The sequence below is a fragment of the Limanda limanda genome, chromosome 15, assembly GCF_963576545.1.
Source record: "Limanda limanda chromosome 15, fLimLim1.1, whole genome shotgun sequence".
NCBI lineage: Eukaryota > Metazoa > Chordata > Actinopteri > Pleuronectiformes > Pleuronectidae > Limanda > Limanda limanda.
In genome coordinates this window covers 9167791-9195401 of record NC_083650.1, presented here as the reverse complement: position 1 = coordinate 9195401, position 27611 = coordinate 9167791, and the positions used below count along the sequence as shown (strand labels likewise).

Genomic DNA, 27611 nt, shown 5'->3' with positions numbered 1-27611 from the left:
AGTGGGATTGTTTTTGTGTGCACGTGTGTGTGTGTATGTGTGTGGCTGAGCTTGCACTCGCGTGTCTTGTGCATGCTGCGTGTGCAAACACAGATAATTCAGTGATCTGCTTGGGAATGCATGCACGCTTTGTGTTTGGGATACCAGAGTGCCAAATTATACTCTGTGAACGAGCCGGGGAGGCAGTGTGTCTGCTGCAGTCGTTGGAAAGAAAACATGAATCTCTCTGTAGTCCATGTGCTGTGGGAGCAAGAGGCGGGCTGCAGAGAGAGAGAGAGGGAGAGAGAGAGAGAGGGAGAGAGAGAGAGAGGGAGAGAGACGGAGACAGACAGAGTGGGAGTGTTTAAAGACTCCCCTGCTCTTTCCCCAAAACCTACCCTCCCCTCTCTCACCATGTTTTATAGTAAATAAACTCTTATCCAAATAAAGTTTTGATGCTCTTTCAGGAGCCAGAGATACTTGAATAATTCTGAACAAAGCTGTGTATTGTGTCTCCTCATCCCCACTCTCTCTTTTCCACAGGATTGGTCTTCTGCTGCTGGACCAGCCCCTGGACAGAGAGACCACTGATCGGTACCGTCTGTTCGTGACAGCCTCTGACGGCAACCCTGGCGGGGTGAGGCACAACCCTCTCAGTTCAACTATTAGTTTCTCGACACATTAACATCTTCTTTATCTCAGACATTTGGTTTACTGAGCCCGAGCGGGTCATTCGCCCAGAGATGTTTTTCATAGTTTGGTGAAATCTGTGGTGGCACTAGGAGTTTGCAGCGATAAATGCTCCTTTTGAATTCTTACAGGTAGGCCTAGAAATGTGGAAATGGCTTTGACAACCTGTTGATTTCTAAAGATGTAGCTTTTCTCTAAAAAGAACGGCCCTTGAACTAAAAGGGCTCCTGTGGACACAACTGTGCGAGCAGAGCTGCATTCACGCCTTTCAGTTCTTCAATCAAAAGGGTCTGCTTTGCAATTAGCAACGAAATGGACAAATTATTAGCCTTTTGTCAAGTTACTTAGATCCAATTCACAAAGTATGCCTGTTGCCTGCTTTTCCGTCACTAGCATCAGTGTTATTTCTCATATAACAACAATAAACAGCTGTCTTCTCAGGCTGACTTGAAAAACAGCCGACACTATAACCAACAGTGAACGCTGGCTGCTTCGTCTCCCACCGAGAGCTGATAATCATATAAATGTCTTAATTTAATTAGACTTCACTTCAGTCAGCTCCCTTTCTACAGCTGTCTCCGCTCCAGGTAGAGGTGAAATGCGTCATTTATTTTTCAAGACGCCGTGTACGACCTGTGTGATGAACAGTACAGTTGATGAGCCGTCACAGGAGGTGGATGTTAAATGCCGCCTTCTCACCTGCTCGCGTATAAACCTTCAGACCTTCAGCTCCCTCTCATCTGTCGGTCAAGTGGAGCGGTCTGAGAAACGCGTGCCGCTGAGTCCGTGTGTTTGTGCCACAGAAGTGCAGCGGGTCAACGGGAGACCCCGCTGTGACAGTTGGAGCAGGAGGGGGGAGAGGAGCTGGTCAGTGACGGGGTCAGAGAGCAAAGAGCAAATAAATAAAAGCAATAAGACGGGGCTTCACCTCACAGAATGAGGCGGCCACCAGCTGCCAGTTTGTACAAACACCACCACCACTTTACCTGTGTTTGTGTGTGTGAGCCGAATGTCTCATCCCCACAGTATAATAATGTCTGACCGGCTTGGGTTAAAAGTCACAGCTAGAAAAAAGAGAGTTGTCACAACAGGAAGGGAGGGGAATACGGGAGCGGGGGTGAAGGGTTGTATTCAGCGAGACGCGGTACTGCGAGGGAGGCTGGAGATGGTGAAGGTGGAAGGATCAGAATAATCACAGGAGGAAGCAACAGCAAGGTGAAAACGACGAAGAGAGGAAATTGGACACCGAGGGATTCAAATGTGTAATTAGCCCGGAATATTGGTAACCATGGGAACCTGCCAAAAAGGAGCTAGGCAAGCCAATGCTCCCCACAGTGCAGCTATAGTCAAATCTGAATGCACTCAAAAACTTTTTTTGTACCACTACTCACTCAAGAAACTATTTGTGCTCATGCGTGCGACCCATCGAAATTTGTATTCTCACCAGCATGAGCTGCGATCGTAGTTGCCGAGCAGAGTGTGATTCCAGTGCCTCACCCACGGATAACGCTGCTCCTCTTGCCCCTCGAAGAAGCGAGTACATGACTTTAAACGGCCTGATCATATCAGTCCCTTGCAACATGGCTTCTGGTCAGGATTGTCACTTGAAAGGCGAATTCACTATTGTCCACCTCTGGATCTCTCGGGCGCTGAGGAAAGAAGACAAGACATCACAGGGTTCCATCTATTTATGTTGAATAAATAATCGTCGCTCATTAATCACACTCGTTGCCAGAGTGGTGGGAGTTTCGGCTTTGATAAGAACACCCTCCCGAGGATGGAGATGCTAATTGGCTGTAGGTCTTCTGTGATATGAAACACACTGATGGACGTATCCTCTGGCTTTAGCAGTGGTTTCCAGCATGGGTTGCCACTTCAGTTCATACATGAAAAGATGGATTATATACGTCTCAGAAGCTCCGACAAAGAAAACAACAATAGCGAAGGGATTCCCAACGGGAGTGAGATGAAGGTGACATCAACTAGGTCATTGCCTGCGTGACATGTGCCACTGAACGTCTCATCTGCCATGGAAACTTCAAAAACACGTCTTGGGGGGATTTTTTTTTTTTTTTCCTTGCGAGGGCCGACTTCCTCCCAGACCTTCCCATCCTTCCACCCCCCCCCCCCCCCCCCAGAGGAGATCATTTTCTACAATGATTTGCATACAGCTGTGTCCCAGAGCTCTTGAGAGATAACAGATTGTGCATATGCAGCCATTTTTTTTATGTTGATTTATAGTAATGGCTGCGGCCGTGGTGTACTCTGTCATTGTTTGAAGGTTAGCGACAGTGGCCATGCAAATGAATGGAAACCTCAGATGACACTGGAGATTTGATTTTATCCAGTGAGATAAAACGAGAACCGCAGAAAACACCGGACATGATTCAAGTGACCGTGAAAATGAAAAAAAAAGCATTCTGCGGCTACGACATTCTCTACACCCTGAAAATTAATGCAGGTGGTATAAGTAACAACATTTTAAATTATTGGCGTGTTGAACTTTTGCTCTTACAGTAAAAGTGGGAAATCAGAGCTAGTAAGATGTGATCGATCTGATTTCATGCTTTCATGCCCCAGATACTGTGCCACCCAATCTTGTGCAGTTTGCATTTAATAACAAACTTCATTGAATTTGCCCCAGCAAGAAAACAGCTCAATACCCTCTGAATTCTTAATAGATACTACTAGCAAATACACTATGTATTTCGGTCAAAGTTGGAAGTTCTTGGAAGTTTCTTTTGAGAAGTGGAGTTATTTGGTCTTTGCAAGCAAAGCAGCAGTGTGTAGCGTATAAGTGTGTGTAGGTGTTTACCTCCACACTTTTGCTAGTTTCACTTTTACTTCTGCAGATCCTGGGGCACCACGTTGATGTCAGTAACAAGACCTGTTAACAAGACCGAGAGTTTACATCCACACTTGTGACTCTGTGGGACCAGCAGGCATTTGGACAACTTAATAGTTGGATGAAAGTCAGGAGATCACCACAGTTTTTACAATTCATATTGAGGCAGTTGTAAAAAATCTGAACAAAACTATAGGCGGATCGGCTCAGGAAGAAGAGCAGGTCAATCCACAAATCCTTTAGCTTTCCCAACTGTCCTTTGACCAGACACTGAACCCTAAGTGTTTTTTTATCCTATAGACCACACCTTCCACCTAATGATGGCACCAGAGGGGAAGTCACAGGGGTCACTGTCAGAGCACCTCAGATTATCTGCTTCAGAATTGTTCATGGGAATCCAACCGAACACTTTACGTTAAAAAAACAAAATGTCAAATTCAAATTAGTGCTGGAGAAAAAGTCAGAGGATTCTTCAAAAGTCTGCAGGTTTCATCGTTTTGGGATCTGTGGACCAATCGGTGCTGTTATAACGTCAACAGACACGTTGGCCGACACAATCGTAGGCAGACAGAGAACAGCAGCTTCAACAGTTATCATGTCATATGTTTTAGCCACAGTTTGCAGGTACAGAATTAAATTTAATTTATAAGCCATTGCCCAATTAACAAAAGCAGTATTACATTTTTGTGAGAAACTGCCAGGAGTGTAAACATATGCAATAGAGGTTTTGGATGTTTATAAATATAATTTAAAGGTTTTTAACGTATCCTTTATCCTTATTTCAATCAAGTATAGATTAAAGAATTGATTTGAGTTGCTACATTTTTCCTAAACTAAGAATTATTGGCCAAACACTGCAGTGGCCTTCAGGGCGGCCTCCCTTCTGCACAGTTGGATTAGTCTAAAAGGCCACATCACTCTGCTGCTCATTGACCTCCCCCTGCTCTCCATGGCGGCCCAAATCAAATTCAAGTCACTAATGTTTGCCTTCAGTGCGACTTCTAGGTCTGCGCCCATCTCCTGGAACTCAATCATACGGGCTCATGCTCCTTCTTGACCGCTGCATTCCTCCATGGAGCGTCGCCTGGCGTTGCCATCCATGCACACAAGGCAATCACAGTCCTAATGTTTTCTTTTGTTGTTCCCCGGTTGTGGTGCAAGCAAATGCTATAAGAGCAGTTGCTTCCCTGTCTCACTTCAAGAAGACTCAACATTTCTGACTAACTCTTCTTTTGTTCATGTTGTTGGACAGATTATCTTCAAGGTTTCCATATTGTCCTGAAGCTTTAGTGTTGTCTCTCAGTTATGAGTTGCTTTGGATAGAACCATCAGCCAGATGACTAAATGTAGTGTAATGTAATATTTATAAGTTTAACAGTGTGTATTATGTGTGTATCATTATGCAGTGTGCATGTTATTGCAGAAGTGGATCGACTCATGTGACATAGTCCTCACTACATATTTTATATGCATCTGGACAGACATGAATAAGAACTGCAATTTGACCACGAGGCAGTAAATCTAGGTATCTAAGCTCTGAAGGGGTCAAAAGTGTGTCTTAAATTCATCCTTTATTGGAGAGTTTTTAACAGTTGATGTTTATGCTTTTAAAAGTATTACTGTAGCATGAGAGAGAAACATTTTTCAGATATATTTAAAGTTCATTCCACATTAAAGTCAAATTATACTATCCGTATTTATTATCGTTTGTGCCGTCTTTACAAACTCTGCGTTTGAAAACCTCGTGTAAAGGTTTGTTTTTATTGTGTTCTTTCTTTCCTTCAGACGTCCACTACGACTGTGAACATAGTCGTCACTGACGTCAACGATAATGACCCCAAGTTCAACCTCACCACCTCCACTAATTTCACTGTGCTAGAAGAACAGGCCGACTTGTTCATAGGAGAAGTCACGGTAAGTTCAATGTCTTTTTATAATTATTCTGAAATAAACTGTTTTTCAGGCATCATGTGCGTTGGTCCCTTATTGCCTCCATTTCTCCTGCAGTTCCACTCCCTGATTTTAAATCCCAACATTTTCCTCCACTGCACTGTTTAAAAAGATTTTTGAAACTCAATAGAGTTGAGTTTCAAAGCAGCGAACTAGGAGACGTTTGGTGGGGTTTGCAGCAGGTCTGTGGCACTATAACAAAATCTATCTTCAAATAATCCAAATAATTTTTTCTGAGTTTGGAAATATTCTCAGCTACTGCACTTTAATGCAAGTTAACAATTTCTGCAGATATATCGGCAGATTTTCTGGGAGAGATTATTACGTTATATATATTATAAATGTAATATTGATTTAACTATGTTTAATATTAACGCCTTCTTCAGCTTCATTTTAGGTGGCTATAAAGTCTTTGTGGCTTCAAACCTTGCCAGTTAAACACTTTAAATGGTTTTGTGATGACTTCAGAAAGTACATTTTTTTGAAATCTATTTCAGTGCCATTTCAATTCTTTGTCAGGTCCTTGTGATTGCTTATGCAAACAGAAAATGCCAAGGGTAAACAGGCACTTTGATATCAGTCACATTTGTTCGTTCAGGCTTTATAAAGCTTTCAGGACAGATACTTTCAACATCAGACATCTCTCAGTGGGTAATAAAATGGATTACCAGTCAATGTTGCATGTTTATGAAGTGTGAAATCAGACAAAGTGGACGTATGAAGGAAACCTGGTGTTTGCATGAGGTAAAGCTGCCTCCAGTCTCACTCCCACGTGTGTCCTCAGAAATGCAGCCCGTGGCTCATTGAGGCTCAGCCAGCACGGCCGTCTCTCTCCCGCTCTCTGTCCTACCTCGGAAGGTTTTCTCAGCTGGCACCTCACCAACTCCAGCTGAGGCCGTGCCTTTCTGACTCGAAAGAAAAGTACATTAAAGTACTTAGCTCAACACAATCCTGCTCTCCATGCACATGCACATCGAGAGTCTACAGCTTCGCTCGTAGTAGCTGATCAAAGAGGGATGCAGGCTTCTTTTTTTTCACTGCAGCATTGTTACATAAAATAATCTAGACCTAAATTTGTGAGAATAATGGGGGATTAGATCCAAGAGCAATAGCAATAAATTGACATGTAATTATCATGTTTTGTCATGTCAGGAAATTTGACTATTGACTCCCTTCCATTATCAGACTTGTTTTGTGTCCTTTAACCAAATTCTGAAGATCAGTACCATTTTAATTGTATCTGTACAGACGAAAAACCCAGCTTTACTTTGCTCTCCCAACTAATGACTATGCTCTTATAGACCTACTTTGTCAATGCTTAGTGCAAGTGAACGAGTTAAGCTCCATAAAAACAAAGAAGGAATGTGCTTTGATTCTTTGGCTGATAAAGACTAAAAACAGAGTGGAAAGTCTTTCATGAGCATATCACCCAAAAAAATCCTTTTATCATCTAAAATATATAACATAAATAAGAGGTTCCAGCTGCTCATTTACCAGAGAGAAAATGAGAAAAATGAAAGAAAGAGAAAAAGTTGTGGCTCCAGATCATCAGTTAACATTCAGAACTAATGCGTCTCTCTGTGTTTCAGTTCTGTCACACTGACAAATGCTTTCACACTGCCAGCTGGAGACTTTCCAGTAGCTTTGTGTGCAACGGCGACTCTGCTGCAAGTTAGTTTTGTCGAGAAGATATTGTCCCTGTCTAAACAGTAGTCACATGACACACTAAGTAAAAGTCAAATGACAGATAAAGGAAGGAATTTGATAATTGTTTGAATTGTATCTACTCAATAATTCCACATTAAAACGTTTTGTGATGCTGTAAAATCTTTTTTTTCTGTAGCTGTATCTTGAATTTGCCTGAAGTGGAAAAATAATGCAGCCAAGCACAAAGCTGCAGGCACCTGCCAGGGAAGAAGATGGCTACAGTGCAAATGCATTATGCCATTAAGTAGATTAATGCTCACCCTGAAGCATGTTGGATTATCACAACTGGAACTGGTTCCCACCTGTTCTTATTTTACACACAGTCGCATAGACTGGAGACGGTTTGCCAGGTTATCTGAATTGACAGCAGTGCTGGTTATGCAAACACAGTCACTTGTTCAGTGATCCTGCACGATCCTGCACATTCTTTTTGCTAATAATCTGAACATGCAGATGACCGGAGGACAAATGGATCAGCATTCACCGCGGACACCTAATGGAAGCTTCATGTAGATTTGCTGCTACAAGGCTCCGCACAATGTCTTTCAGAATTTGTAAGCATATAAATTGTATTTCAAAATTTTGCCAAGACCGTTCTCCATTTTCTTTATTTTTCACATAGACGTCGACAACGCATCATTACTGAACATGATGCAATCAATGGTCTAAAGAAAATGTTCTTTTTAAAGCACCTTTCATAAACAGAGGTAGATCCAAGGTGCTGTAGAGAGAGAATAATAGAAACAACAAAGACAGTATTTAAATTGGCCATCAAAATAAAGCGCATCAATTTAAAGGGCGTTCTCACATAAGTCTCTGCATGCACATTGCCCACCGCCAAAATCAAGTTATTATTTAATAAGTACAGTTTGAAAGAATAATAATCGAAACCTGTTGTACTTCCGGTATTAAGATCATTTAATTTAGCCGCTAAATTTCAGTTTTTTGTCTGTATTTAGAAAAAAATAACATTGTGACTTTTAAAGCTCTTTATTTGCTTTATTTAGAGTGTCCATCCATGTGCTATTTAGAGAGGCTGTTAAAACTTAAGATTTGTTTTCTTGCCAAGCTCCTTGAAAAGTGAGTTTGATGGTTTTGTCCTGTGACATTTGTAAACACAGTTATCACCACTGGTGTTTAGTTCTGAGAGGAACAGGTAGGTGTTTTAATTACATGTTTGAAAATGATGTGCTCTGGTTGTAGGGACACATCCTGAAGTATAAGTGGGCAAGTCAGACACAATTTTAGTTTTCATCATTTACTAAAAAAAAGCCGCAGGGGTATGTTATTTTTCTAAATGCTAAAAAGCAAAAATACCACTAGATCCAGGCCACCAGCAGAGGAGACAGATTTATATAATGTCTATATTAGATAATATGTGTTTCTGTATATTAGGCAGCTGTGGGGGCCTGTTTCTTAAGAGTGCACCTACCTGCTCAAGCTGTTTTTTTGTGCTGCAGCCCCCCACAGGATCTACTGATCCTGCCCACTTCCTCTCATCATCACATAACCAAACATGTGGGTCCACACTGAAAGAAATGTGTCAAACATTCCCATTACTACGAAGAATGAGCCACATCATCTACTGCTAAAAATTTAGACGACCTTTGTCCCAGGACCCAAAGGTTAAATAATCAGCACTAAGACCAGGCTTAACAACGCGCCCACCTATTGATGTCATGTGTACCAACATCTCTAACAGGTCTGTGATCTGCCCTGTTCAAGCCTTCTATAATACATACACTACTTTGTCCAATGGCCACTATTGAAATATGCAAATTTGATTTCATTGGCTGGGAATTAATTGCTTTAAACCTCTTACAAGGCGAGAAGCGAGAGTGAGGATTTTAGTTATGTAACCACTGCAGGGAAGTAATGATCCATGTGCACATATTGACATGATGTGCTTTTTGCAAAAGCTTAAACTGCTGAGGTCCAACTTTTAGCGTAGGCTTGGTCAGGGACTCACAGCAACCTTTGGGCAGCATCCAACAGCCATATGTTTATGTGCATCCTCCCCACTCTGACTGTATGAGACTTGTTTTCAGACTTTGTGATGCTGTGTCCTTAAGTGCACTTAGGTTAAGAAACTATTCACTAACAGATGCAATGGGACTTGATCTTTTCTTTTCGCCTTCCTCTCTCTCTCATTTGCAAGTTTTACCACCACCACACTGTTATCAGCTGGGTATGAATACATTCACAGTTATAATAATGACCTGTCATCTCCACACAGGAATTAAAATCTGTATTTTCCCCTCCTCACAGTATTGCTCAGTAGCACCCTGTGAATCTCTTTGAAGACGCCAATTTAGCTTTTCCTCATTATCCGTCATATATATGATGCCATGATATTGGATTTTCATAATAAACATTTCAAAATATGAGATAAACATATGTAAAAGGAATCCCTGTGAGACAAAGGCTCACAGAAATAAAGTGAAATGAGCATATTAGAACCCTTTAAGCTCTTTGTTTCTTTTGTTCTTTTGTTCTTTTTGTATTTGATCGTGAATGTCTTGCATACGATTAAATTGTGATTGAGCTTTTAAAAGATTTCCTTTGGATGAAACGCGGCGTTTGCATGAATAAAAAAAAGGTTCTGGACTTTTCAACCTGAGAATGATTACTCATCAGTCTGAGACAAAGACTCTCATCTCCGTACGAAGGAGAGGAAAATGAGACTCCGAAGAGAAATGTGTATAAGTTGTGTCGGCGCGGTTGCAGCACTGTGATATACATGGCTTTGTACTTGAATCTTCCGTAAATATGTAAGGCACTAAGATAAAGCCACACTCTAATGGATCATGTAATGGATCACATCAAACACACAACATCTGCTGTTTGCCTAAAGCTAAATCCCCCTGTTTTTATTCACATGCGCTGTATCGGTGAATATTTATCTCTCTCTTCTACCATTAATACATGTGAATGGATTTTTCCCACAGGTTGTCACTTTACCTCAACAGGGTCAGGAGAGAAGGGGGCTTTGTTGATGAATTTTTATTTAATGTTTAAATTTGCCATTCCGCTAACACGCTCGCATTTGTTTTCAGCACACATGGTCTCTCAGTCCACTGTAAGATAATGGCCTCTGCAACATAAGCAGGCTATTAGGCTTCCATCTGATTATTCAGGCTATATTTCACCTTGTCCCTCTGTCAAGTTTGTGTTGGCACGACCCTCTATTGAAACAACAAATATGCTGCTGCATTGAATTAGCGTCTGTGGTTCTCATACTTGCTTTGGGAGGAAGAAATGGGTATTTTGGGGAAATTACTGCGGCAGCTATCGAACCTCACATCGCCTCAGCTGAAGTCAGAAGTCAAGGGGGGGTTGATTTACATGGTCAAGCTGTGCACGCATTAACTTTGCAAGGGGAAAATATGATCTTTTGTATTTCCTCACCAGCTACACAACGATAATCATTTGCTGTACAATCTCTTAACGGAGCCCTCTGATCATGTTCCATCTCCGCAGGCCACAGATCCAGATGCAGGGGCTAATGGCCAGGTGCGCTACCGGATTGTTAATCATCCCGACTTGTTCACAATCGGGGACAACGGCAGCATCTACACACGAGTTCCTCTGGATCGGGAGCTCAGGAGCCAGTACCTCCTGGTGGTGGAGGCGTCAGACGGGGCGGTGGATCCACGTCGCACCTCCTGGACGCTCTCAATCCAGGTCACAGATATCGATGACAACAGCCCTATGTTTTCCCAGCAAACTTATGTGGTGAACGTCCCTGAAAACAGCCCGGTGGGAACTGTGGTGCTGACGCTGAGCGTGAGTATTCACCTGCAAGTGTTTTTGTCTCTTTCTCTACTCTCCTGCATGTCACATGTCTCCATGTATCAGGGGTGGATCCAATTTAATTCATTTGAAACTTAATTGAAAATATATAAATTGATTTGTGGCTTTGGTCAAAGCTATTGAGCTCACTTTATACAAGGAATTACTTAAATGTGCACTTTACTAAACCAGGAATTGTGCATGAATGTCGTACACATTATTGCCCCCTTGCTGTAAATCGTTGCCCCCTTAATGAGACATTATTAAGAAAAATCCTAGATCCGCCTCTGCCCTGTATATTATGTACCAGAGGTGCCTCAAAACAACTGTTATATCAAAAGCCTTTCAGCTATTTTTAACCTCAAGTGCATGAAGTGTGTTTGAAATGTCAGCTGCTTCCAAATGGAAAACATTTGCACCGAGAAAAACATACACAACCTTAAACATTTTCTCTCCTGTCATGACAGCTCTCGGGGCATTTTTAGACTCCGGCAGAACAAGACTTAAAGCTGGATTTCTGAAGTCATAACCAGTCTATAGTCACGGATCATTTCCATATCCTCTGACAAACACTAATATCACGCACAAGTGTTGGAAAACGTCAGTGTGGTGGAATGTTTAGGTGGATTCGGCGCTGTCAAAAGTCAGTGCACGTGTTTGCATCAGGAAAAGTATAAGGGAACCCTCTTCATGCAGAGAAGACACAGAGCAGAGGGGCGAGTAATTGCTGGCGTATCGTGAGTGACATTTCTCACTGAGGGATAAAATAGGAAGGGAGACGGAGGGAGGCAGGGCTGAGGGTGAGGGGTGTGAGTGACAGTGGCACTGTGACACCATTAATCTCCGAGACAACGACACCTCGACTCTAAACGGATGTGGGTGGCTTTCAAGACATCTGAGGCAGCAAAAGTGAGCTTGTGAGACAGAGAAAAGGTGGAGGTTGAGACAGGTGGAAACTGAATGTGCCGGCGTGTATTCGCTCGCCCAGTGGCTCCACTACTTCGGTCTTTGCTCTCCAGAGGATGAAACCTACTGCGTTTGATGACCCTCTAAATTCCCTCAACTTTTTGACTTTCCGACTGAAACGTCTTCCAAACTATATCTGACGGATTGCCGCGAAATTCTCGACAGACTTTCAAATTCCTCCGGGTGCTGCTTTGATTCCCTGTGATCTTCTGACTCTTCCTTTAGCACCACCAGCTGGTCAGAATTTTCACTTCAAACAACCTAATGTTCGCTCCACCAACTTCTGTGAAGACATTCATGGTTCACAGACATTTTATTCTACCACCTTAAGTGACTTTTTCCTCTAGCACCATGAGGTTGACATTTTTCTTTAACTGAACGTTGAAAAAAATTGAATAAAAAAGTTTTATGCTGGGCCATCTTCGGGTGAACCTTTCTGGTTTATGCCCATATGCCAGAAAAATGAATGGCATTCCCATCAGCCTCAGCTACTTCCATAGTGAACATGGGGCCTGTTAGTACGCTGATGTGAGCACTTAGTTCAAAGCACAGCTGTGTTAAACTACAGCCTCACAGAACCAATATGGCTGTAGTCCTGTTTTGCTTATCAATGAGTTATGCTGTGTGTGTCTGTCTGTGTGTGTATATGCATTCCTGCATCTTACTACCACATCTAATAATCTCCTATTTCAGAAGCCTTTGCAAATTCCATCCACTTTGAGAGTTGTGATTTTCTGTAATGAGACCAAACTCGAGTTCCCCTTAGTGGTTTAATTTAATCAGAATCTATAAATGATTAATGCAAGTAATCCCTGCAGCATCAAAATGCAAAGTTTTAATAGAAACATTAATATTCATTTCATGTTCATCCGTAGCCCTTACCCTCCATCCTATATGTCTATGTATAATGTACCAATTTTGAAAGTATATGTACTGCTTCCTCTCATTTCTTCCATCAATCTGTGTATTTTGCCTTTAATATGATCTAATTATTTTCCCTGCTCAAGCCTCTCATCTTCCTCTTCCTCTTCCTCACAGGCAGTGGACTCAGACCTCGTCTCCAATGTCACGTATCGGATCAAGACTGAATCGGCCCGGCAGCGGTTCTCTCTGAACCCCATCACAGGGGAGTTAGCTTCGCTGCAGACCCTGGACTTTGAGGCGCTGGCAGCTATGGGCATGGGGGCTTCTTACACTTTTCAGGTGGAGGCTGTCGACCAAGGAGGGGTCATGCCCCCAGGGCAGGCCACCGTCACGGTCCGCATCACGGTAAGAGCCTGAAGACAGTCAGTCCGCCGCAGCCTCTCAGTCCTCTCCCCTCTTCCCATCTATCCTCATGGTCCCTCAGGATCTGCGGCACTGCCGGCGAATATATGACGAGTCATTAGCAGAGTTTCACAGTAGTAATAGCTCGGCTAAGCCTCAGTCCGAAAGGGGGATTATTGTACAGTAGAGTACCTGCGCTGCTATTGTGATATGAAATCCAGTTGTTATTCCATTCAGTGCAAAATCCAAATGAATTTCCTTTGTGAAGCATGTTGCAGCCTCCCAACCTGTTTGTCCTCACAGCATCACCGGGACAAAAGAGCACTGATGGATAGGTGCTGTTGCCTTGCACACAGTGCTATTACAGATCTGAATGACTCATTAGCTTTGTGAAAGCAATTATGTCAGCGTTTTCAGGAGCTTGTGCTCCCTTTCCAACCTTTCGAGAGATTAACAGCTGGATGCCAACAGAAGGATTAAATGCCTTATGTTGTGATACTGTTTGTGCATGAGTGTTTAGTGTGTGTATTGGTGGGTGCATGCGGGTAATTCTGTTTTGGAGAATGTGTGCGCGTGCGTCACTGTGCATGTATCCAGTCCATCCCTTGCGATCGTCTCAAATTCTGCAGAGCCAAGCTCTTTGTGTCAGCCTGAATGGGAGGAAGCTTATCCAAGCAGGCTCACCACATGTTCTGCCAACTTGTTGTGTGAGTTTGTCCGCTGATCAGGACAAGCTTTGTTGCAGTGTTCCCGGTGTCACTCAGAAAAAGCGTTTGATAGGACACGGCATCGCTCAACCGCTGATATCAAACCAGTGTGTGCTGTGTGAGTCGGCAGACATGAATTAGAATGAGCCTAATGGATTCACACAAGCTTATCAGGGACAAGGGATGGAGCCGATTTCCCTGATTCCACTTCCTGTCTCACTTAACACGTCCAGGGGGCTATTTGAAGTCGCTTGTGTTTGATTTCCCCTCGCACTGTTGTTGTTGTCTCTTTCATCGGATGCCTCGCAGTGATGGATTGAGTGTCCTGCACGTCTGAGTCTCCCAAACTTTTTCCTCAGAAGTGGAAGACGCCGAGATACAGAAATGTATGCGTACACAAACATACTAGTGAGTTTCAAGCGTGAAGAACATGGATCCGGCTTCGTTGATCATAGCGAGATTTTTTCTGCCGGGAAACATTTAACCTGCGTACAGATCAAAAGGAAGCTGCCCACCACCTCTGTGTTTATATGACGCATACTGTTGTTGCCTGTGGCTCAGTCAAAAGAGAGAAAAGTCAAGAGAAGGGGAGATCGGGATGCTGCAGCTCTCCTTATAGAGCTGAGCTGCTCCCCCCGAGATGTGTGGAGAAATTACTGACTTTTCATCCTCGCACATTAAAGCAAAAGTTGCACAGTTCACTAGATCACATATGCATGCCCACCATATGGCAGAGCTCTGCTGTGCATTAGCGGCTGAGGGGAGAAGGCGATTAAAAGCTCTCACATGTGTTCCGGGGAGATGTAAATCTCTGAATCCCATAATAACGATTTCATCCCATGGGGAGGGGGGGGGGGTTCAGAAAGATAAGAAGAGATAAGAAAGCAATGTTTCTTATACGTTATTTTTCATATAGCTCAGATGTTTATGTTACCGTGTCAGCCCTCTCATCTTCTCTTTATTTTGACTTAAGAGTTTTTTTGCATTTGTGAGGTTAAACAAATTTGATATGATTTTAATTAAACTATCATCTATCATTTTTTAAACCACGGTAACTCCCTCTCTTCATCAGGTTTAGTCAGTACGAATGTAAAAGCTCAGTAACAATGAACCCAGCATAGACAAATCTAATATCCATCCAGCCATCCCTTATTTATACCACTTATCTTTTGAGGGTTGTGGAGGGCTGGAGCAAATCACAGCTGCCCGTAGGCAAGAGGCAGGGTGAACACCTACGACAGATTGCCACCGTAGTTCTTGGGAGATCAAGGAAAAGGTTCTGAAACTGGACACGCGCATAGATATTGTCGATGCAAAATCTCAAGAGACATACAGAGACACTCACATTCACACCCACGGGCTATTTAGAGTCTCCAGCTGAAATAACACACACGTAAAATATGAATGTGATCAGTTTACTCAAGGCATAGAAAAAACATAATTATATTCACATTGAAACAATCAGTTCTGATCAGCTAACACAGATACTTGCCATGTTCACATTTTCACTGACTCATTTAGTTAGATGAAACCACCATAGTTTGTTTTTAACTGTAATGTTGTGAATACAGAACTTGTATAGGTTGATATGTGGTCACATTGGCTCAGATGCACGGCAGCGTGGTGATTTATCGCAGAGGGAAAAAATTTGTCTGAATCCACAGTAACTTGCTGGAAGTGTTAACAGAAATCAAACAAAGCTGCAGCCGCAAAATCTCCAGTGCCGCGGTCTCACCGTTTGAGCAGGCAGACAGCGTCAGCAAAATTACAGTAACACTCATGAATTAATACGAGCCTTTCAATGACGCCTTGTAATTGTCACCATTTCTTTATTACCCGTTACAGGAGCAACTAAGCATGTGACAGTGTAATGTTTTACATAGCTGCAAAATGGAGGTGAAATCCAGTCACACACCTGTAAACTTACATTTATTGCATCTTTTTTTTCCTTCTGTTTTTAGGATATGAACGACTTCTCCCCCATCTTTATTCAAGACCTGTATAAGGGTTTGGTGGCCCCCAACGCAGAGAAAGGAACAGTCATCACAACTGTTTTAGCTGAGGACCGAGACCCCCCTGTGAGTATAATGAAAAACACACAAGTGACATGCAAGGTATGAAACATCTGTGGTTAACACATGAAGCGTGTTGATTCCATCTGTGTCTTTAATAAAGGAAGCACTGAGTGATTCTTTTTTTTCTTTCCACCTACTCACTCCGTGTTTTTCTCGCAGAACATCAGCCAATTTAGCTGCAGCGTTTACACGATGCATTTTTAAAGATGTTTCCAAGACGCGGCTGCTCTCATTAGAGCTACGGTGCTGTGTATATTTCCATTCTGCACCAGTGGCTCTAATTGTGACGGAGTCTTGTTTAGCATCGACGTTTGTGTGAGTCATCTACCAGTTGCCTCAGACAGCGTCATGTTCCCTCAGACTCCTTTACCTCACAATATCTGAGCAGGTCCTCCTGGGACTGGAGCTTTTTTTCTTTTGAAGTCTGTGAACCATGGAACCAAATTACACAATGCAGAATGAAAGAAAGAAGAATGAAAATGAAAGAAATCGTGTGACGACGAGGAGGCAGCACAGGAGCAATGAACATTTACTTGGGGATATAGATTTTTGGTTTTAGTCTGTTTATACCCATTAATATTCAGAAAGTACCATCTCTCTGAATGGGTGCTTCTGTCATTCACCTCAGCTGAACCTCTTTTATTGGCAGCACCACGTACCTTAACATTTTATTGTGCTTGTTGAGTCAGCAGTTTTCATTCTCACGTCCTTTCTTTTTTTCTTTTTTGTTCTGGCAGTTGTTTCCCCTTTTTTATAGAAACGTCACCAAATCTGCCTTTTCTCTTTTCACCTTTTTCTTTTGTTATTTTACGAATTTAACTGCAAAACAAGTGACCCTAGTGGCCTCCCTGCAGGGCCATATGCTATTCCAGCTCCTAGCAATTTTTCAAGAAATTCATGTATGGCTGTACTCAATGAATTTATTAGTGACCCACCTGCTGTTAGGACTCCATTAGAGCCAGGTGAGCTCATGGAGTGTGAGTGAGCAAGTGGAACATATCCAGCAGTGTTGTAGCACAAGTAATAGCAAGGAATTCATCTTTATGTTACCAGAAGCGAAAGGAATTCAACTTTACGTCACCAGTGGCAGCAAGCGAGACGTGGAAGTGACTCAGTGCTTTGACGGACGCAGGGATTAGGTTTTATAACTGCAGCCCACTAACCCACTCTGTTATTGACTGGGATTTGGGAGCTCAAAGCATTTCATTGACAGGCTGTCTGTCATAGAAACCTTCCTTTGGTGGAACAGAGTTTAGTTGTTAAAAGCACACACGCTCTCTCTCTCTCTCTCTCTCTCTCTCTCTCTCTCTCTCTCTCTCTCTCTCTCTCTCTCTCTCTCTCTCTCTCTCTCTCTCTCTCTCTCTCTCTCTCTCTCTCTCTCTCTCTCTCTAATACACATGTTCATAGAAACCTACACACAAAGGAAGCAGAGGGAGAGACTCGCTCTGGCTGGAGTGTCTGGAGGTTATAATGATGAAGACCAGGGATCTTCAACGTTTTTCAGGCCAAGGACCCCCAAACAGGTGGAGAGATGGAGCAGGGACCCCCTACTATATATTTGTATAAAATTGTGTTTTATATTAAACTGGGCTTAGTGCCATGTATAAACATAACTACCCTGATATTGTGCATTCAATACTAAGCTATTAAAATATTACACGGGTTCATATATTCATGTTTTAAATTTAAACATGTGCAAGGTACAGGGTGGCCATGCAACTGCCATTTATAAACATACAGTGGGTACGGAAAGTATTCAGACCCCTTTAAATTTTTCACTCTGTTTCATTGCAGCCATTTACTAAAATATTTCTCATCAATGTACACTCAGCACCCCATCTTGACAGAAAAAACAGAAATGTAGAGATTTTTGCAAATTTATTAAAAAAGAAAAACTCTGAGTGTACATTAATGAGAAATAAAATGAACTTTTTTGATTTTTGCAAATTGCTGCAATGAAACAAAGAGTGAAATATTTAAAGGGGTCTGAATACTTTCCGTACCCACTGTACATCTTGCATACAACACTGAGCTATTAAAGTAATTCACAGTCGGACCCTGATGGGTAGCACACAACTTATCTGATCTTAGATGGATGGAGGTTGTCAGGCAGAGGGTCAAATCAGCCTCACAATATGTTGGATGCATGTTATTGTGTATTGAAAGACATTTAAATTCGTGAAAAAAAAAAGAAAAAAAAAAGTTGTCTAATCAACCAAGGATTTTGCGACCCCCCTGCAGTACCTCCGCGGACCCCCTGTTGAAGACCTCTGATGTAGACAATAGACTTTATATATAGATGGGTGACCCTCCTCCCTTCTTCTCACTAACCAGAAATTAATGTTGCCATCTTCTGCCCTGCACAGCAGCCATTTGTTTTTTTTATCTTCAAATAAGTAATCAAAACCAAACTTACATTAAAAATGAGAATTGGAAGAAACGTCAGTGTGATAGAAACAACCTAAAACTACAGGAAGCATCTTTGAGGAAAATGTATTTATTATGTACTTAATTATGACTCTTTATTATGGTCCATGTGCCATCCACTGACATTGAGGAGGTGTTCGCTTTTTGGGAGCAGACACCCTTCCTGATGGACCTTTGCATTTGATATCTATCCACTTCTAGCCTAGGTAGAGACGCGATTCTAAGGCTTCGTTCAGACCTGGAATAAACTTCCCTCGGGTCGATCTGATCAGAAGTGATTACTGAAGACACATTAAAATACCAGGTTTAAATAAAAAAATATCAGATCTGTCGGGAGAAATGAAATCATGGAAACAAATGTTCCAGTAAAGTTGACGAGTTGTCCCTTTGTCCTTTTAGATTCACATATATTCGCTCATCTTATCTACACGTGGAAATCAAATTGTATTATTGTGTTTGCTTTTCTGTCTTATTCTCTGAGCTCAGACCTTGTTGTTCTGCCGTGTCTCTGTAGCATCAGTCAGAGTTTCACAGTGTGTCTGAGTTTGTTCTTTAATTCATGAGCTGGCTACTTGATACTGCTGAGAACTGTATTCTAAAATAAGATAAACTTTTACTCTCCCCGCGAATGGGCAAAATACATTTAAAAATTATGTTCCCTAAAAACTGCATCTAGGTTGCAATTAGTAAGAATTATTCTGATGCCAACATGCTGTTTTTGTTGCTCATCTGCAATGTTAATGACACAGTGAGTTCCCTCCAACAGTGGACATAAAACATTAATTGTGTGCGAGGAGCCAAACAAGAAAAGGTGTTGTACAGCTCAAAATGTTAGTCGACAGAGACAGAAAGTAAAAAATGCGGCTGTAGCTACAGAACATCCTGTACCTGACTCATGTTTTAACATAAGTAGTACATTTCTGTCTTCCATTTTGCAAAACTGAATGTTTTATTCACTGTTTATTTGACCTCGTCAGCTGGTTGCGCTTGTTTGTGTAATATTTTGGACAAACCACAGCACACGTTAAAAAAGGCAATCATCCTTTTGCCACGATTATACAAGTTTGTCCTTCTCCACTGTCGTATTTAGGCTGTAGGCAGCCACATGTTGGTTCTGAAACACAAGTACGCATCTTTTGGCTGGTGACGCCCTTGATCAGCTCACTCTCATTGGAAAATGCGGGTTTCTGCTCACTTGCCTAATCGCTGTTCCATTCATACTCCACGAGCATCCCCAATCTTAAAGTCAGGGAAGCTCAAGTTCAGTTGAGGGCAGTAAGATTTTGTCTGTGAAACTCTTCACATTATAGGAACATTTGTCCAGAAAACTTTTTTTGAATCTGCAATGGCCCAGCGATCGTCCGAAGGGCTGAATCGGAGTCAGGCCGATAATCCTCTAGTGTGCAGCAAGCAGAGTGGACAAGCTGGTTTATCTCCTGAGCCACAACCAGCCTGATTCTGAAAGCTACTGCGTGATTAAAGGGTAAATGGTTTTGTATTTATATAGCGCTTTTCTAGTCTTGATGACCACTTAAAGCGCTTTAAAGTACAGTTTCACACACAGATACATACAGTGCATCTATTCGGAGCACTTTGTTATTCTATGGGGGGCCGTTCAGGGTTCAGCATCTTGCCCAAGGACACTTCGGCATGCAGATGGGTTAGACTGGGGATCGATCTGCCGACCTTCAGGAGGACGACCACTCTACCCCTCAGCCACAGCCGCCCTGATTAGTGGTTATCAGTATTACTAAATGGAGAGAGAGAAAGAACTAGAGGCCGACCTCTCTGACTTGTCTGTTTGGCCATGAGGAAAACACATAACCATCTCTTCTAGAGGTTTTGCTATTCAATCCACTACATAAGATTCTTCTCTGTGTTTGGTTTTCAGAGGTCTGGTCCAGACCTCTTTTCAATTACATGTTTGATAACAATTTGAAGAGCTTTTAGAGATGATCAGTGAATTCACTCAGATAGTTTTGTAACCTCTTAGAGACACACTTGTGTAAGTAAGCCTCCCGAGGGATCCGCTGCTACTACAGGATTTACCTCTGCTCTAGCCCCAGGTTGTACCTCAGTCCCCGGGGAGCCAAATCAGTTTAGGCAAGGTAGCGGAGCTTAAAAAAGCTTATTAAAAATCATACCGAATTTTAGGTCCAAAGGGAAGAAACCAGAATAAAATAAGCTATGGAGATTATTAGCAATCAGGAACCATGATTAATCTTAATCAAAGGGTCATATTAAAGCCCAGGCTCCCGCTAATGAATGTAACTGTGTTGCTCTGGAGACCAGAGGGCTGAATTAAATGGATAAGGTTTTTTTATACCAAATGAAAGGGAAGAGATCTGAGTCAGTGAATAACAGTGGTTTTATATTATATTGTAAAGATAAGGACAGACTAATGAGGGTTTTTCAAACGGAGAGGAGTTTCAGGTTATATAGAGAGGAGCAACCTTTTCTGCGGCTCTGTCACATTAACAAACAATGACGTGGAACCAAATCGACTCATATTTCTCTATGGCTTGAATACATTTTACAGAACATAATTACTGCGACAAGGCCTCTCTCTATCTTCAAAGCCTGATCTGAAAAGTCAGGGTTGGTGAATAAGTGGACTGTGATTGTGCCAGTGAGGTAGTTGATGTTCTCTTTGTCTCCTTCCTCCAGGGCACTCCGGCGAGCTTTGTCCGCTACAGAGTGGACCTGGACAGGTCGCCGTACAGCGGCAGCATCTTTGATGTGGAAGAGGTATCTGGGAGAGTCATCACTAAGGTCAACCTCAATGAGGAGCCCAGCGTCACCTTCAAGGTGAGTGGCAGCGATTCAGGGCGACAGCAGATTTCACAAGCTGCTGCTGCTGCTTGCAGAGTCAGTGAGGCACTTCCAAGATATCAGTCGCCTGGTTGTTCTGTTGGAGACAGTTACAGTAAGTGGAGAAGGAGGCAGTTCTGACCCTCAATGAACATGTGCATGGACATTAAACTGATCTTTGTTAAATCAACACGAAAAAATGGAGCAGCTGTGAAGAAAGATTTGTCTAAATTGAGAAAATTATCAATCACCATGTAGTGGTTAGTGTTTATATTCTGGGGGCAGCCACATACAAATCAATGAATGGACACTGAGTGTAAAGGCGTCTTTTTGTTAACACAGTGAAAAGAATATGACCTCATGTGTCTCAGACAACCTCCGACCTCTGACTGATCGAGTCTCAGGACATTTGGTGCATTCAGACCTGAACTTAACGTGGTCAGGTCAAAACAAGGCTCTTTCGATTTTTACAAAGAGGCAAACTGCTGCATTGATTTGATGTGGCTAATTATAAATATATAAGGACGACAAATGATTAGGAAAATCATTACCATACATTTTAAATAATACATCAAATGTCTTTTTACGTGCATGTAATTTCTACCCACTTGTATTGATATTACATCTTTCAGTAGATGTCTGCCTCTGTTGTTTAAATAAGTGGCAGCAGGTCAGAAATATGTACATATTGTCTCTAAAATTGATTAATAAGGTGTCTCCTCACCAGGGCCGGGTCTAGGCAGGGGCAAGAGGGGGCCTGGCCCCCTCAAATAAATGTTGTGCCCCCTCAAACTAAATCCCAATTTATAATAATAATAATATAATAAAGCACAATGCCCCCTCAAGATTTGTGGCTGCCCCCTCATACATGCCTGTCTAGACCCGGCCCTGCTCCTCACTTGTGTCAGTGTCTCAGTGATCATGTCATTGCTGCGGTTGTGTCTCAGACCACCAGTGCTATTGACTTTCATTATAGATTAAACAAATGCCCTCCCCAGGCGCTCGTATGAAGTCACATTACCAACTTAAGGTGACCTTGCAGAGCCGCATCTGTGGTTGTGAACGCTGGAGCAGGTGCTGCAGGATATTTGGTCCTAATGAGGATGTTGTCACTAACGCTCCCATGTTGTCTGTCTACCTGCAGCCCCCTTTTTATTCCTCCTCCTCCTCTTCCTCTCTGTTTCTTTCAACATTTGTCTGTGTTTATTCTCTTTCTGCCCATCGCTCCCTCTCCACCACCTCGCCCCCCCCCCCCCTGTTTCCCGCAGGCCCCGTTCTGCACAGTCTGTGAATGTAAATCAATACATTCATACTCGCTCGCTGGGAGCTGCACGGGCTCCTGGCCAGATCCCATTTTGCCAGGCTGTCTTTATTAGGACGCTGAACATGTCTCCAAAACATTGCCTGGCAACCTCATAAAAATAATTATTTGTGTAGTACGTTTTATTGGAGGGGGAATGTAATAGTTTAGTGACTTCATTTGTATATTATCTATGTGTGTTGTGTTTCTCCCTCTCAGTTGTTTGTGATTGCCTTCGATGATGGGGAGCCGGTGAAGACTAACGACACGTTGGTGGAAATCACCGTCCTCCAGCCTTCTCGCATCCCGATCTTCACCCAGGAAGAATACAAGTAAGTCTCCTTGACACCGTGTGGATGCAGCTGCCTCTCCCTTTAAATTTGTACACCCAAGACCAATTTGGGCTGTAGTGCCAGACACAGAGACAGTGGAAGAGGCTGGAGGAAGTCGATAAGGTATCTTAAAAGCACCTTGACGCCCGTTTAAAGCTGTGGCTGCATCTTCATTTCAACTTTCTCAATATTATATTTATTTTGATATTACCGTCTTGAGCTGCTGCAAGTGGCTTTTTCTAATATTTTTTATTTTTTGGGGGTAATAACACTCAACACACAGGGAAGTGGCCCCAGTTGCATTTCTGTTTCTCCATCTTTGTCATGCTCTCTTTTCTGTGCATGACTGATTAATGACTGCTGAGTATAAATATGTATTAGAGCTTCAGGGTAGATGTTGCAGATCATCACTGCTGTAAACCATAGTTGTTTCTCTCCGAGGGCAAAGCCAGGCTTCCCTCCGAGTTTATTAAGACTCTCTTTTGACTAGATTAAGTGTTGAGGCCGTTAAACCGGGAGCGAGAGAGAGAGGGAGATGCAGGATGAGGGAGGATAATCCACACGGCTCTGAGATGACTGACTGCTACACATGGGAAATATACGGCTGTACTGGGTCAGTGCTGGGTGGAGTTTGTCTGCACTGATGATGCTGTGATTCAGGAGGAGGCCAAGAAGTCATCTATAATTAAATGTAAACATAGATTATTTATGCTCCAGCTGATGCTGCTTTGAAAGATCCTCCATGATTAGTGAGTAAAAGCATTAAAACTCTTGTTGTGTTGTGCTGCAGTCGGTACCTGTCCAATGGGTTTTCACCAGACTGTCAAAGCTTTAAAGTCAGTGTCACATGGCACAATAATAAGTACTTAGGCCACTTAAAGGGGAAAAAATGAGAATCAAGTCTCAAGAAAATACATTTTTTGATGCGAACAAAATCATAATTTTAGGAGAAGTGAAAGAAAAATCACAGTAAAAGGCCGAATATTGCAAGAATTAAGTTGTAATATAAAGAAAACACAAAAATTGTAGCTGCAACGAGGCAGTCATAGAACGATCCAGTTTTTAAGATCTCAAACCCCTTTTAATTACTCAATCATAGCAGGAAATGTATCTCAGTGATTTACCCTTATGGATAAGACGAGGGAAGTAGCTCCATCCCAACCTGTAACATATGAGTGAAGGTGCTTTTTTCTTTGTGCGCAGAGATCCCTCTCTGCCCATCTCACTGCGTTCGGTGGACGTTTGCTCGGTTGAGTCTGTGCAGCTGCTTTCAGACGTACACTGAACTCCGGACATTGTGAAAATACAGAAGGGAAAAAAGTACATGAATACAAATTATGGAAAAGAGAGAAAACGACAAGGACGTTCTAGAGCTTTTTACGATGAGGGCCTAATGACGTCATTCCCGCAGCAGTAGTTAAACATCACATTCTTCCTCCGGCATGCACCACAGGCAAACTGCAGAAAAAGTCCCAATGCAATTTTCCAGACATCTTATGGATTTGCCTTTTGTGTATTGTCTCATCCGGACAATGAGTTTGTATTGTATGCATCCTTTCCTGTCAGTTGTTAATCCAGCGCATTGTGTGTGTGTTCACGTTCTCTCATTGCTCAGCTTAACTCGGTGATTGATACAAAGGCACGGCAGCGTCACTGTTAAAAGGCCGTTGATTAATTCTGTGAATGAGTGCTCTGTCTGACACGCACAGGGAAGGTTGAGCCCATCGGCGCAGGCCTCTGTGGAGTGTCACACTGACAATGCTAACCATACACAGCGGCGGGCTGGTTATAAATTATGAGCCATGGAAGCATTAGCCAGGTGCTCCAGCCTCTCCAGCTGGACGAGGTTCTCTCCAGCAGGGAGCGTCCAATCTGCTCGCTCTGCCATCAACTGTCTCTTCATTGCACGCCGCTCTATCTCTCCCCGTCGCCGTCTCCCAGAGGAACCTCCAGAGCACAAATCATTCTCTAAACGTCCACAGAAGATCTCGTCTGTCTCTGTGTAGGCAGTTAGAGCTGTGCCTACAGCTCCAGCTCACACAATTAAAACAACTCTGCAGGGCTTTGGCTGACTTAATGATGCTCCTGCTTTATGGTTGGTCCCCTCCATCTGTCAGAGGGAAATGAGGGGCTCCCAGTCATCGTTGGCTAAAATAAATGACTCGTGCCGTAGTCGACTGTAGCAGCATGCTGCCACTTAGGTTTCACATGGTTTGAGCAAAACACCTTGTGTTGTCTCTGTGGAAGTGCTGTGGTTTGTCACCTATTTCACAATTGTTGTGATGACCCAATCAGATTTCAATAACTTTTAAACCTGCAATGAGTAATATTGTTTGTTCTATTACCAAAGCAGAGGATTCAAACTGCTGAATCTATACAAAACGATGGCATTCAGTAGAGTGAATAACTAATTTTCAGAGCTGCACCAAACAAACTCGTATATTTGAAAACCATTAATATGACAGTTTTTTTTTTTCTTTACATTAAGATCCACACATAAAGTGCAGTCTCTGGCAGTTGCAATTGATCAAAATGTATTTCTGTGTCTGCTCATTTTATTCAGACCTGCACCACAATGGGGTCCTTTCTGTCACATACACCTCCACCTAGTTTTGAGGAAATCTTTTCAGCTTTTTTATCAAGGTACATTGGTGAATTCAGAGCCTCCTTGGCAGAGGTGATTTAAATTCTACTTTGCTCAACATTTTAGCTCTAGACCACAGCAACAGACTGTGTGATTGGACTGACTGCCTCTGTCTACCCACGACACGTAGCTGCAGACAAGCAAGCTGATTGCACACTTCTTCTCCCAGTGGTAAGTGATTAAAGTTGGTGAAGTATTTGCCAAACTAAAATATATTTTTCTTAGAAGATTGTGTGCCAGAGCTGTAATCGGGAAAATCAGCAAACTATAACCATGCGTGTGAGGGACATGACAAAACAAACTTGGTGCAGCTTTTTGTTTACTGTATCGGGCTCAGTTTGGGTTCAGACAGAAAAAAACAAAATGCCTGGCAGGTTCGAGTTGGCTCGGTCAGTTTCCTCTCAGGCACAGATGGTTGTGGGCAGAACAATGAGGCCCGAGCTGCTCTCTATTCTTTAAAAAAGTGGTATCCACTGAACCATTGCACTGCTCCTCCAGCTTGATGCTTCATCCGAAGACACAGAAGAGCAGGAGGATCAGTCGGACAGGCCGTGTGTCTTCTCCCCTGTTTTTCGTGATCTAATGTAGTTTGAAGACCAGACATAGTCAGTGAATTCTCTAGTGGAAGATGATGTATTCGCCAGTAAGTCTGCACATTCAGTGTAAAAAGTGGCAATATTCTGAGAGAAATAACATTGAAATAGAAAAAATATTTTTTTTTGTCTGTATCTAGACAGAAACACAACAAAGCTGGTGTGTAGCATTAATATTAGAATTGATTATGTATATAAGTATACCACTATTTATAGATAAATCAGACACTTAGGCATGTAGATGGGGAAGACTGGGATCGAACCGTCGAGGGCTCTACCCCCTCAGCCACAAGGGTAATGGGGGGCTACAGCCTATAACCACACAGTTGCATCAACAACTCTGATCTGTTCCCTGTAGATCAAGTTGAAGTTTTATCTCTGACCAGGTGACAAGTGATTGACTCGGTAATCCTCTGGTGTCCATATCTTCACAGGAAGGGTTTTCTTCTGTTTTTCACGGCTTCATCTTGGTATAGCTACATCACGCTGCTGCAACAATATAGCAAAACTTTTACAAAGCACCTATTTGTTTTTTCCCTACTGTCAGATTTCTTGACTCAGATTCTTTTTTGTTTTTTGTTTTTCGACAAAGCTTTTTCCTCCATCTCCACACATGCTGAAGATGGGATTTCTGTTTTTGCCCTCTCCTTCAAGGAGAGTCAAGTGATATCATCTGTTGATGCCACGTTGGGAAAAATAAGGATTTTATTCCATAGACACATCTGTCTGATATGCATATGTATTGTATAGTACAATAGGATTGTAGTCATACATAGATACAAATGCAATGATTTGAAATATATATGATTAATCATAGAGCCCTGCAGAATAATATTGCTTAAACCTGCTTCAAATTTATTTCTGTTCATTTACCTTTCTTTTTTACTTTTATTTCATATTAAATATGTAAAATAATTATAGTTAATGTGCATGAACGAAGATATAACATTTTTGAAAGATTTTTGGTGGAAAAAGAATTGGGTCTTCATTGTTCAACCGCTGTGAATGGTTCTTTTACATGGAACTCACGGACACAAGCCCTCGGCGAAGTCTTTAGCACTTGGCACTGGGAAGGGAATTATTTCCCCCTGGGTGTGTGGCCGCGGAGGAGGAGGGGTAAGCCGCTATCTAACATGGTCCTGCGATGTGAATCCCCCCCCCCTCTCGCACTGAGGCTACTTCTCTGGCCCGACGCTGGAAACCTGCGGTCTGAGCAGTTTTCCTGCGCCGCTTATCTCCCCCACAGCACTTCCCCTTCTAAATCTACTCTAAATCACATGAGACTTTTGCCTCAGCGCTCTTGAGTATGTCATTTTCCTCTCCTCCTCCTACTCCTCCTCCTACTCCTCCTCCTCTCAGCCCTCCGAAGCCCCCGCATCCCCCCTGAGTTTTTCTTCCCCTCTCTGCTTATGTCGCTCTCTGTCAGTTTCTCTCTCACTTGTCCTCCCTTTGCTTATCTTCCTGCTTTACAGTGACTACAGCCCTTCATTTCCTCTCCAGCGAGGGGCTAAGTCTCTGTCTATGTGG

General features: G+C 42.6%; 1 protein-coding gene across 1 annotated transcript in view; it reads left to right on the top strand.

Annotated features, from left to right (window-relative positions):
- The window catches only part of LOC133020718 (protocadherin-15-like), a 137472-nt gene that overhangs the window by 60405 nt on the left and 49456 nt on the right, over window positions 1-27611 (top strand). Inside the window, exons 17-23 of the mRNA XM_061087409.1 lie at window positions 523-616; window positions 5300-5428; window positions 10652-10957; window positions 12968-13198; window positions 15864-15980; window positions 21072-21212; window positions 22735-22847. Coding sequence (XP_060943392.1) covers window positions 523-616; window positions 5300-5428; window positions 10652-10957; window positions 12968-13198; window positions 15864-15980; window positions 21072-21212; window positions 22735-22847 — 1131 coding nt within the window. The remainder of the gene's footprint in view (window positions 1-522; window positions 617-5299; window positions 5429-10651; window positions 10958-12967; window positions 13199-15863; window positions 15981-21071; window positions 21213-22734; window positions 22848-27611) is intronic.